Below are 13412 nucleotides of genomic sequence, written 5' to 3'. Positions count from 1 at the left end.
TGGGGTGTACAAATAATTATCCCTAGTATTGATATTAGGTTGTTATTAGTAGAAATAATAATAATACTAATCATTAACTAATAATTTTCTAGAATGTCAACATTTGTTTGCAGATTTTTTTTTTTTTTTTTAAATGCGAATATATGGAGTACATTCCTAAACAGAGAAATAACTCACCATCAGAATGTTGTTGTAATATAAATATATATTTTTTAAATTAAATATATGCTGTAGCAAATTCAAAATTTTTTTCCCTGCAATATGCTTTATCTGACGTTATTCTACCTTTATTACAATGATTTTTATATATAGCATAACTGATATTTTTTATGTGTTCATTTTTAATTACTTACATTTGATGATTAAAGGGAAAAAGTACACTACCTGGTTGCATGGTTTCTGTGGCTAGACATAGGAGCCTACAAAACTACTGCCTTGCCTCTTCATGAAATCAAGAAACTTATCCAGTATCCATATTGATGATCCAACACACACTTTTATTGGTCCCTACACTGGTGCAGGGGCTACAGAGCCAGGTAATAATCTCGTCACATTTTATAAAATTATCTAAATGTTTTCAAACTGTGAAGTATTAGCACAATAATTCAGCTTCTTTCTCCATTGACGCATCTAAGCATAATTTTTTTTTTCCTTAATGAAGAAAGAATATAATTATAGTTGTTAGGGCAAAAGAACGCTCCCTGGTTGCATCTCCTGTGAAATATAATAAACCCACCTCCTATTGATGCCCATGTGCAATCACCCATTGGCTCCTGCGTTGGCACAGTGGCCGCGTTCTTTTCCCCTAATTGTTATTATCACTTTAATTTAAGGACTAAGTTTCCCTGAGGCCAAAGTTCCATTCACCATGGCCCATCTAGGCCACTCGAGAGGTGGGGGGGGGGGTAGGGGTGTCGTCCCCACGATCACATGGTGAAGGAAAACTTCTCCCTTAATTTAATGTAAAAATTTAAGTTTTTTTTTTTTCAATTGATACTTGTTAAGTAGGGACATGAATGGAATTTTTTCTTTCATAGGAGATGGGTGGTAATTTCATGTGCCCCTTTGTTTTGACATAAGACCATGCAACTAGACAATTCTTTTTTTTCCTTTTGATTTATGGGGAAGTGTTTCTTGTGGGGGAATCCAGTTTCTGTGTGCGGGGGAGGTGAATGGAAAGCACATGAGAAATCATCTACAGAACAATCATTTTTTCTTAGGGTGGGGTGGGAGTAGGGTAGATATTTTGTGCGCCATGTGTCTAGGAACTGGGGCCACACTTCCCCATAATACATTTTCTTGTTAATTTATATATGCTTATCCTCTCTATATACAATATAGATGATAGACTATGCTGATATATAGCATTGTGCCTAATAAAAATTATATAGATGATGCAGTAGAAAAATCTTTTCCCAAAAAATTCATGTTGCACCAAGAATAACCCAAAATAGAAAGGGAAAAAAAAAAAAGAAGAAGACAAATGGGTGGATTTTGTATAAGATTTAACATGCAATGGGCAATTCACCGGGGGACGTCCAGCGAGGCATGAAATAGTTAGAAGGGTTTGGACACATCTCAACATATGAACGTATACTTCAACACATATGCATGCACCCCCAGCCTTCAGATGCCTCACTAGGTGTCGCAGGCATTCAAGAAACATTCACCATTCACCATTCACCATTCATCAACCAACAACAGTATCCGTTCAACATTAAAGGCACTGTATTGTTGAGAAGTTGTCATATTTAATACCTATACAAATGGTTGAGGTCAGAGGAGCCCTGTATAGTGGTTATGCTTAGCTATCCTTGTCTGCTACAGGTTGGGTTGGCAATGGGATGTCCTCGAAGTCTTATTTTCATACTTTAAGTCCCATGTTTCCATTGATCAGTTGCTGTCACCACTCACCAATGGTGGTCTTTAAGAGAATTTTGTGATTTAGGTTTGGGGAGTGTTTTCTGTGGGAGAGCGCATCTTCCACCTTTCATAGTTTGTCTCTCTTCTTTGTCTATATATATCATTTTACATGGCACAGGCTGCGCCTCCCCACAGAGAACATTATCCCTTTAAATTTAATTGAAAGTTTGGCTCATTCTTTCTTCTCTTAGTGTAATCCAGACAATTAATGATGTCTTTACCTGGATAATATTCTATGGAATATGGCTATAAATGCAACTTTGGGGTCCTTGCCATTGAAGCAATTCACATTTAATGGAAATATATGGTGCTCCAAAATACTAGAAGGGATAATCAAACAAAAAGAAAGAATGCTACCAAGTTGTGTAGCGTATGGTAGTGCCTCCCTATTGAGGGATTGGAGAGTTAGACACAGAGAGACGCTACCGTATGCTATGTAATCGGAGAAGAAAATTAGCAATAGAACTTTATTACGAAATAAAGAATTGCAAAAAATAGAGTGAGAACACAACCATTGAATATTCTTTCTCTCTCACGCAGACGCAACACATAGACACATGTAATACACAGAATCAGTGATGTGGTTTCTTTACTACATCATTCAATATATAGCACAACTATCAAAAAGATTACCAAATTCAAGGACTTAGTTACATAGACGTTAAATGTTTTAAATATTCGTTACCAAAAAAAAAAAAATTTGTTCTAAATATTTTAGTTTAGTTAGGGGGTGGGGGGTTCTAGAAGTTTTCCAATAATGGCATGAGTGTATGATTTTAAGATAACCTTAAGAACTAGCAAAAGCATTGGGAAGATGATTAATTGGGTATGAAGTTGTTACTTTACATACATACTTTTCATTCAATTGTTTGAAGGACCGAGTTTTCCTACACTCATTGGTGAATGAGATGGGTGCTTAAAATGCGTCCAAGAGGTATGAGTATTATGGGAAGGTATTAAAACCCTATAAGGGACGTTTGTGAACCCTAACTAGGATGGAGTGGTGACTTTCACCACACAGTGAAGAAAAACTTTGTCCAAAATGTAGAGATTCAAAACTTAAAATTGAAGTCACTTTACCTCAAAAATAACCATAAGATGGTGAGGGCATTATAAAAAGGCTACAATGTCATTGTAACTGTGTAGGTTACATTCATACAGATTTTTTTTTTTTTCCTGACTTTTAGAAGAGTTACTAGTTTGAGTGAGAAAATAGCAGGTATTACATGAATGTAATTCAATTTGTTCACTTGTTAAAAAGAGAGAGAATGGTTTATGTGGGGTAGTATGGTCCTGTGCGTCCAAATACATGTGAGGAGAAATAAGACTCTATTGCCCCCGCCCCATGCGTTGAAGATGTCTTTGCATAGCGTCCCATTGGTCTAGACGCTAAGTGACGTCACAAGCAATCTGGTAACAATATAATTACCTTTTTATCATTATTTCACTCAATCATGAGATTCTCATAATAGATTAATAAAATGATGAAAAATAGGTTACAATACTGCTTTGGTAACTCACATTGGTTACAACTAAACGTTAAAAAAAAAGAAAAAAAAAAAAAAAGATGACATCCATAAATAAAGGAAGGGTAAAAGAACATTAATACTACCTATTTGCCTAGTCATTGCAGTAACGAACAGAGCAATAGAAAACCACACAGAATCATATCTTCAGCATATGGGGTGGGAGGCATCTTGGGCCACACCAAAGCGGGCAGTTTTCTTTTTCCAATAAAAGAATAGAGATTTGTACTATCTATAAATTCAGTCATCTACATCTTTACTTAAATGAAAATATTGAAAGTTGAAGGAATGCAGTCCTATAATTTGTATGAATATGATATTTGCGAGAATAATAAAAGTCATGCATAAATAATCCTAATTTGATGGACATTCATATCCAACATATGAAATAGAAATAATTGACAAACTCTCTTTGTGAATTAATAAAAAGCACAACCACAAAAAAAAAAAAAAAGCATGCACCCAACCACACATATTACTAACCCAACTCCATTTAATTGTGTGCTCTGTAGGGCGACCACCATAGAAGAAAGAGTGTCGTGGGCCGCTCATAAGGATGTGAATTTGTAACCGAAATTGTTTATCAAAATCAAACCAATTCGTTTACACCAAAATCGCAAAACCGTTTAGTAAATGGTGCGGTTATGGTTTCAAGTTTCAGGCCGATTAGCTAAGCAGGTCGAGTCGATTTTAACCACGAAACCCATTGGTTTCAAACCGAATTAAAACTGTTTAAACCGAACCGTTTAAACTGATCCGATTAATCCATATAACAATTAAATAAAGTAGGGGTAGTAATCCTTATGACAATTAACAATTAAATTAAATGTCCATCCTGCTTTGGTATGATTTATTGCAATTCAGTTCAAGTTTATGCTTTAAATCATGAACTTGTAAAGTTGTAATCCATATATGTTACTATATTATTATGTTATCAAAGATAGGGTGTTTTGGTTGAACCACCTGTCATTTTAATATTTTATGCTGTGGAAGGTTGGATTCAGATGTTGTATGATATTAATTCTATATGTTTGAGAATGGTCATGCAAAGAAATAGCATTAGATTATCAAATTAAGACATACGATCGTCAATATAGAATCTCTTATTTTTTGTTGCTAATTATTTTTGGATGAGCTTATGATATTCAATTTATAGATAGTTGCAAGTTATAACAAACCAATTGTGAATCGTTTTACAAACCGTATGGAATAAATCGAAATTGAAACAGTTTAAAACCGTGAAATTGACACCGTTTAGAAACCGTGGAAACCGAAACTATTTACTAAATGGTCAAGGTTTCAGAAAGTGGAACCGTTTAGTAAATGGTGCGATTACGGTTTTAGTCAAATAAATATGAACCGAACTTATCCACACCATTTAAACCAAAACTGAATCGATTAACACCCTTAGCTGCTCATGGCGCATTTCATCATCTTCAGAACCTCCAATGGATTAATTTTCATATATATATATATATATATATCAATCAGCTCATGACCACTACTCTACCACTAATATTCCATTATTGTGTAATTTTTTTTTTTTCCAAGCAGGACATGTTGATTTATAAGTTTTGTTCTTTCAATTCTTCTCATTCTTATTAGTACAGCTCCATAAGAAATATCTCTATTCATCATTTCACGCCATTAATTACAGAACATAAGCAAAGCGACTTACAAAGATTAGGAGGAGTGGGATTGGGTTCACTATTTCTTCACTTCAGGATAATGGCAACCCATGGTCCCAAATGAATGGAAAATATTATCTTTTGACTTTTTTGTTTTTCTCTCTCTCTCACATGTGGAAGTGGAAAGATCAATTCAAGTATGGGAATTTTTTTTTTATTGGATTCACTATTTCTTCACTCCAGGATTATGGCAGCCCATGGTTCCATATGAATGGAAAATGTTGGCTTTGATTTTTTTGTTCTCCCCCCATCCTCTTTTTCTCTCACTAGTGGTAATAGACAGATCAAGTCAAGTAGTCAACATTATTCATTGTGTTAGCTGATTGGTCACAATCCTTCCACTTTTTTTTTTTTTTTTTAATTGGTCCTACTCTAGTACTCTATAATCTATTGTATGGAGAAAGGGGAGATGTGAACCGGGAAGCTTGAACCCAAGGCCTCCTACTAGCAATGGGTTTCCATGTATCACATGTTATGAACTACGAGATGTGTTAGGGACTTGTTCACCCACTCCGGCTTTTGAAAAAACTCAACGTACAATTTCCCAAGTGAAGGAGTCAATTTTTTGTTTAGGAGAAGATTGGGCATACTAGCTCTGTGCTCAACATTGTGTTTGTGTTATTCCTCTCCCTTGGAAAATTCCCTTTACTCTTCCCATCGCAGCCCCTTCATTGATTGAGTCGCTAGCTACATGTCCAACCTCTTCACCTTTTTCATATACAAAAAACTTTAGAACCACACATCTATGATATTGTAACCTATCACAAAGGGAGGAGGGGCATTGTGGTTAAAAATACAAAAGAACATAATATGCTACTCTCAACTGAAATTTTCTTTAGATACCTTCTTGGTGCCACTTTACCTTCTCTCTCTTCCCCATCTTATTATCCGGCAGCCTCTCTAATATCCATCTTATGCCCACTGAACACCACCACCTATCTCCAACATATCATCAAACCATATCATCACTACATCACCCAATCATTTAGTTTGTCACCTTTAGATTTTATTTTAATGATATATGGGGGCTGCTCCAATTTCTTCTCTAATAGATATTGCTATTTTGTTTTATTTTTGGATGACAATACAAAATATTTATGGTTTTTCCCTCTAACTAGTGTACAAATCTGAGGTCTTCTCCATTTTTCAAATGCTTCAAAATCCTATCAAGAGACAATTTTTTCATAAAATTAAAACAATTCAAACTGATTGGAAGGGGTGGTGAGTATCGCACTCTCAAGCCTTTTTTTCTTCTCAAATTGATATTTTTCATCGTCTCTCTTGCCTCCACACTCATGAGCAACGAGGTTCTTTTGAGCGGTGTCATCGTTATATTGTTGAGATTGAGCTCACCCTCTTGGCCCATAACTCAGTCCCTCAATAATATTGACATTTTTCTTTTGAGGCTGCAATCCATCTAATCAACCGCATGCTCTCCAAAGTATTTTGTGGTCTTTCCCCTTTTGAAATTGCTTACCACCACCCTCCCTGTTTATATATGTGGCTTTCTTTGTTTTATCTATCTCTGACTATATCGATCTCACAAAATGGACTTTCTCTTCATTGAGCTTGGGTTTCCACTACAACAATCTCCTATTTTATGGTGTGACAACATTTATATCACTTGTCTTGCAATCAATCATGTATTTCATGCTCACACTAAGCATGAGGAGATCAATTTTCACTCTATGTGTGAGTAGGTGGTGCACCTTAAGATAACAACCCATTTCAACTCCACTAGTGATAAGATTGCAAATATCGTGACTAAGGGCTCGCTTATCTTCAACGCTCTCATTTTTCGTCTTCGATTTCTTCGTGACAAGTTAAAATTAGGTTCGTCCTAGAGAACCTTAAACTTGAGGGTGCATTGAGCCAGGAAAAATTGAGTTCTGTTTTGAATAGGCCACTTACACATGTTTCCTAGCTATTCGATGTCTTGTGTAAGATTCCTATTTCAGTTGTACTTTCCTTTCTTAGGATTCATGGCCATCAAGGCATTGTAAGTTATTTATTCATTAAGTACTCCTCCATGGTTTCAATAGAGAGAGAAAATATAATTATGAATTTAGAGTTTTCCATGTTTTATCAATGCCCTTGGAGGTTTTAATGGACTTGTTCAGAGGAAAATGCAAAAAAATAAAAATAAAAAATAAATAAATAAATAATTAAAAATTAAAAATTAAAATAAATAAATGAGATTACCATAGAGTAAACTTAAGGCATTTCAGTTCTACATATCCCCCATTTTATTTTTTATTTTTAACTATTATTAAACAGAAGATATGTGGATAATTTGGTAAATTGAAACCCATTTTTGGGTAATATGATAAATTTTCCTTTTATTGCAGTGTACGTGCCCCACATATACAGTTTGCATATTTATTGTGACGGCAATCACTTAACCATTACCTGGATCGTAATTATTATGGGCTACTAAATTTTTGCATATGGTCCTTTATATCGTTTATATGGTAACTATATTATTTCGTTTATAAATTAAGGTGGTTCAAAGGATCGAAAGTAGACAGAATCAAATGGAGTTTAACGGAGAGAGAGCTGATGCTTTGGAGGAAGTTGTTGATGAACCAGTGAGCCCAACTGGTCAGTACTTCAATAGTTCGGTGCTCTCTATCTCCATCCTCGCAACTTTGGAGATAGATATCCCCATTGCTGCCTCACAGGCTTGTTTTTTGCTTAATACTGTTTTCCTTCCCATCAACCCTCGCTTCTCCTCTCTCATGGTACACACATTTTCTCTCTCTCTTTTTTTTTTTTTTTTTTTTTTTCTTAAGAAACATTTTTATTGGCCTATATTGGTGAAAAGAGAAAAAGCCTTCCCTATGTATAGGTGTCTAACGGTTTTGGGTTTTTTCTATCATTTTGTATCATCTTCGGATTTCCCTTAAGCATGATTCTACCTTAGGGATAAGCTGTGGTTTTTATCGTGGAGCTTTTTCTAATTATTTTTTTCCTCATTCTTACCTCTAATTTGGGGGACGGGTGAAAGAGAATTCTTGGGCTTCGTTGAATATATTAATTATTTATCATGAAAAAAAGAAAAAGGATAATTTTTTGGCTCATTTTATTTGATGGTTCTCAGGTTAGAGATGAACATGGTGTGAAACAATGGAAGAGGGTGGATGTGAAGGTAGAAGACCATGTTCATGTCCCTATCTTTCCAGATGGGTTATCGCTGGAATCTAACGACGAGTACCTGCAAGAATATTTATCAAAAATAGCCATGGAAAGGTTCCCACAGAGCAGACCCTTGTGGGAGATTCACTTAATCCAGTACCCAACAAGTAATGCAGCTGGGTCTGTAATATTTAAGCTTCATCATGCATTGGGTGATGGCTTCTCACTCATGGGAGCTTTGTTTAATTGCTTGAAAAGGGCTGATAACCCTTCTGTTCCTTTAACTTTTCCTTCATCAAGGCAGGGCCTGAGTTCATATTGCAACAGAAACAGTTTCTTTAAGAGAGTGACTGGCCTTCTATCAATGATCCTCAACACTACCTCGGACTTTGCTTGGAGCATTCTAAAGAGCAGTTTCTTGGAAGATGATCGGACACCAATTAGGGCTGGCAATGAGGGGGTGGAGTTCCGGCCGATCGGCATTTCAACGGTGACATTCTCTCTAGATCAGATCAAACAAATCAAGGAAAAGCTTGGTGGGGTAATGTTGCCTTTTAACACTTCTTCTAGTTTGGTAGAGAGATCAGTCAACCAAGAATGAGCTAAGGTAAATGTCTGCGAAATAATGATCTGTACAGTCTGATCCACACAGATAGAATCCACCTCAGTATTTTTTCTTGGGTGGATTCCATTGATGTGGTTCAATCTCGAACAAGAATACCTGTAAGAACCTGATCGGCTGTCCAAAACGGAAAATAATCCTCTGTTTTTCCTTGTTTTGCTATCTGCATAACACGACACGTGGACAACTTTAAGACCAACGCATCGGATGTAATAATCATCACCTAACCTTGATCGTTGGATCCTCTGTTGTCCACGTGTCGTGTTCTGCAGGTAGCAAAACAAGGAAAAACAAGAATGAGAAAAACAGAGGATTTTGATCCGTCCAAAACAGTATGCATTGAGAGAGGGCATGCTGATCTGTCCCCTCAGGTGAAGTCCGTAGGGGTCTTGGACTCCTCCGGGGGAGCAGATCTAAAACACTTATCGATGGGTGTAGGGGTCATTGTTCCCACTACCCTTATTGTATGAAAAATTGGCTTGGCCATATAATAGAAGTCCACTCTTTACTTCAGGTGGTTGGATGGGACTCTTGGAGTAGATGAATAATGCCAAGTTCATTTCATATTTCATACAAAAAAAGAGTTAGATGAATAATGCCACCCTTGATTGCTGGGTTCCATAAACTTTTGCTCTTTAATATGCTTGTTCTTTTTCAACTATAAATGTGTTTTCATATGTTTTTCTTTTGAATTTGGATTAAGTCTTCATACGAAAATGATTCTTATATGGTATTCACACTTGGATTTCACTTAATCTCTCTTCTTTCTATTGGTTTTTACTTTGAGTGAAGTCCAAGTGTGAATCAAACACCGTACAAGAATGATTCAAGCGTGGATCAAGCATCGTACGAGAATAAGAACCATTCTTGTCCAAGTGTGAATCAGGCAACTGTACGAGAACCACGAGGACCTAATCCAGACTCATCTTTGTTTTTAATTTTTTTAATTTTTTAATTTTTTTTATAGAAAAAGTTTTCCTACATTGGTGGATGGAGGATCAGCCACCATCACCATTATAAGATAATTTAACTTCTCTCTATTAGACAAAATCGATAATACCCTCAGGTCATGTGCAATCCCCTCTCTCACTAATTCGAAGGCATCGATTCCCCCTTGACTGCAGCTGAAGGAAAACAGTCCCCTTTCCAGCTCATTAGGCAGACTTACTAAAGGTCATATAAAAATATCTTGTTTGTTAAGTAGGAATGTGATGTTTATGATTCAACATAATAAAATAAAAATAAAAAAAAGGAAGAAGAAAAATGTAACAATCATTTAGGTTATGTTTGGCTTGAAATGTTTGATCGCCCATCATATTTTCGATGATTTCTCCTATCCATAAGATTTCAACTCTAACTAGATTTGTCAAAGATGGAATCATCCCATCTTTTTTTTTTTTTTTTTTTTTTTTTTTTTTTTTTTATAATTTTAAATACTTACCTAAATAGTTCATGAATAATAGACCATCATTAATGATCTAAAATCAAGATCTAGCAATTAGTTATCAAGCATCCGTCTCAAAATCTACAATTCAGATAGACTCTCATCTATTAGTAGAGATATAAGAGGGTTATTCATATGCAAATTTATGGAGTAAATTTCTTTCTTTTTCTTAAGAAATGGAGGGCATTTCTTAAATAGATAAAGAACTCACCATTGAAATGTTGTTATTGTATAAATAATTAAACATAATTTTTCTCTGAGTTATTAATTCAGACATTTTAATTAACAATTATTTGTGTTAATTCACCATTAATCCAAACATATTGTAACTTTTTTTATTTATTTATTTTAAGAAGTGGGTTCCCTAAAAGATAGCATGGCCCCTGCACTAGAGCAGGGATCAATAGGAGCACACGTGAAAGAAGAGAGAATTTTCATGTTTCATGGGAGTAGGGGTGATCATTTCGCCCCTCCCTATGTCTAGGTGTAGAGTTTACACTACCTTCAGAGGATATGGTTACAATTTTTATTATGAATTTAAATTGATGTAAAAAAATAAAGTTCTTAAAATTTGAACATATATCCTATTTCAAAATGTTTTACGTAGAAGAATTATATATAAATACATTTTGAAAGAAAAAACCTTATCCGTTAGTGTGTCAATGCCTAGACACAATAGGTGTGGAAAGACCGCATTGCGCCACATTGAAGATGCTCCCGTGCATCCTCCCATTGGCCAGTATGCTGACGTATACCTACGCTAGTGAGGTATCATTCTATTGCCCATACTTTGTTTTAGAAATGCAATTACTAAAAAACCACAACCTCATCAACTACGCTAGACAATTGTATAATTTTAATTAGAGCTCGATGTCCTAATTTGCTATATAAGTTGGGGTGGCAATGGAATATCCTGGCATTAGTTATATATATCATAACTGGAAGTCTTGTGTTTCTACATATCTTCTACTAGGGTAGCTGTTGGTTTATGGGCTTCATCTCATCTTGTGATTTAATTGAAAGTTTTACTCATTCTTTCTCCTTAATTTAATCTAGACTATTAATGACGTCATTACTGGGATCATATTCTACGGAACAAGGCTATACATGCAAAATTGGGGTCCTCCAGGTTCTAGCAATTCAAAATCAACGGCACTGGTGCTCCTAAACACTAGAATAGTTACTAATTATCAATCACTTCAAGAGATGATTAAAGCAGATTCCAAGTCACCATGGGGCAACCGGTTCGTCTTCTTACACGTGCCGATTCCAAATGATCCGGCTGATGCAGAAATGGTGAACCCTCTTGACTTCGTCTACAAAGTACGTGAAATAATTAAAAGGAAAAGAGGGTCATTAGGGGTTTTCCTTACCGGTGAATTACTTGAGATGATGAGGAAATTCAGAGGTCCTGAGGCAAGTAGTACATCCTTAATTAAGTTAACGATGATATTTACTTTTCTCGAAGTCTAATCATGGTATCAAATTATCATGGGTGAAGAGGTTTCTTTTCCACGTGGTAAAGAAAAACTTTTAATTTTCTTTTTGGTTTTCACAGACAACAGCTCAATATATCCATAGCACGTTGAAGAACACAAGCATGGTGATCACGAATATGATTGGGCCAATGGAACAAATGGCATTGGCTGATCATCCTGTTAGAGGAATGTACTTCGTGGTGGTTGGCTCACCTCAGGTAAGAACTAGCTAAAACCTATTGTCTCAAAGTCATTTTGAACAGGGAAGGGGTGACCATGAATTTGTTAGGGTCTAGCATTGGGCTGGTATCATTTATAGTTTAATAAATATTAAGCCCAGTCCATGGCCTATGAACTTTTTTTTTTTTTTTTTTTTAATGTCTAATTTGGATTTTGCTTACTTGTTTATTAATACATGGAATGAATTGGTGGAATGCAGAGTCTCACTGTATCAATTGTGAGTTACATGGGAAAACTAAGGGTGGCAGTAGGAGCAGAGAAAGGCTTCATAGATGACAAATTGTACGCTTCTTGCTTGGAAAATGCCTTCACAAGGATATTTAAAGCCGCACTATGCAGTACTTGACTACATGATGTAAAAGAGGGAGACCCTTAAAGAGTTCCTGTCTCCAATGAAGTATATGGTGATCCAATGAGTAATAAAGGTTGCAGCCTCTGCTTGAAAAGTAGGTATTGGGAGTGTGGATCATCTAAGAATCGACTTCTATCACATTTATCCCTCCCTTTTCTATCATTCCCCCCTCTCCCTTGGATAGTTCCTTAGTATAACAGCAGGAAAAAATAAAAGTCGAATGAAATATGACTTTCATGTGTCAAAACTGATTCGCTAGAAATGACTTATTATTACTATTATTTATTAAATTTTTTCTTTTTTGGGGGGTGGAGGAGGGAGGAGGGAGGAGGGAGGAGGGAGGATGAGAATAATAGGCATCAACTTGAAGTGTTTCAGCATAACAACAACAATAACATTTGGTCCAACCTTATTCCCATGAGCTCGGTAAAATCTTACAAAAACATACCTTCTAAGTTGGGAACCGTGATGGGGGATCGGGCTCCTTTGTAGTGCACTACACCATATAGCACAGATCTAAGGGCTGATAACCGTTAGACACATAGCCAAATGCCTGGACATATAGCCCAAGGTGCTCTAGCCCTTGAATATGCACTGCACGGACCCAGTTTGAAAAGTAGCCGCATAGATTTCCTCAATGAATAAAGGAAGGTGTACGGATTGAATTCCTCTGTGGCGCAGCAGGGTTTCTAACGTGCATCCAACGACCATAAATGCTCAGACACAGAGCCCAAGGTGGTCGCAAGCAGCCCAAGGTGCTTCTGGGCGTTGGATGCACGCCAAATGTCCTGTTGCACCACAAAGGATCCAAGTCCAAGGTGTAAGGCCTTATTTTGTTCCATTGTAACTTGGAAGTTGATCATGTGTTATCACAATAGGATTTGAACCCTAGCTAGATTTGTCAAAGCTAGAATAACCCCCATTTTTCGGTACAAGAAAATGCTTACCAAAATAGTTGGGTAATTGTCCACCCATCTATTGTGATCCAGTGCAATCATAATAGG

General features: G+C 36.2%; 1 protein-coding gene across 1 annotated transcript; it reads left to right on the top strand.

The window, feature by feature from the left end:
* Positions 1 to 7671: 7671 nt before the first annotated feature.
* On the top strand, positions 7672 to 12694 carry LOC122094306 (wax ester synthase/diacylglycerol acyltransferase 4-like). Its single transcript, XM_042665071.1, has 5 exons — positions 7672 to 7878; positions 8238 to 8813; positions 11395 to 11754; positions 11897 to 12034; positions 12256 to 12694. The coding sequence occupies exons 1-5, from the start codon at positions 7672 to 7674 to the stop codon at positions 12400 to 12402; spliced, it is 1428 nt and encodes a 475-aa protein (XP_042521005.1). The 3' UTR covers positions 12403 to 12694.
* Positions 12695 to 13412: the final 718 nt, after the last annotated feature.

This window comes from Macadamia integrifolia, chromosome 11 (assembly GCF_013358625.1).
Source record: "Macadamia integrifolia cultivar HAES 741 chromosome 11, SCU_Mint_v3, whole genome shotgun sequence".
Taxonomy (NCBI): domain Eukaryota; kingdom Viridiplantae; phylum Streptophyta; class Magnoliopsida; order Proteales; family Proteaceae; genus Macadamia; species Macadamia integrifolia.
Note: the sequence above shows the minus strand (reverse complement) of the source record. Positions and strands in the feature narration are given on the sequence as shown.

Bases quoted from the DNA above. Each gene is read 5' to 3' on its own strand.
- LOC122094306 (XM_042665071.1), top strand. From the start codon at position 7,672: ATGGAGTTTAACGGAGAGAGAGCTGATGCTTTGGAGGAAGTTGTTGAT. The intron at 7,879-8,237 runs GTACACACATTT...GATGGTTCTCAG, and splicing joins CTCGCTTCTCCTCTCTCATG to GTTAGAGATGAACATGGTGT. The intron at 11,755-11,896 runs GCAAGTAGTACA...TGGTTTTCACAG, and splicing joins GGAAATTCAGAGGTCCTGAG to ACAACAGCTCAATATATCCA.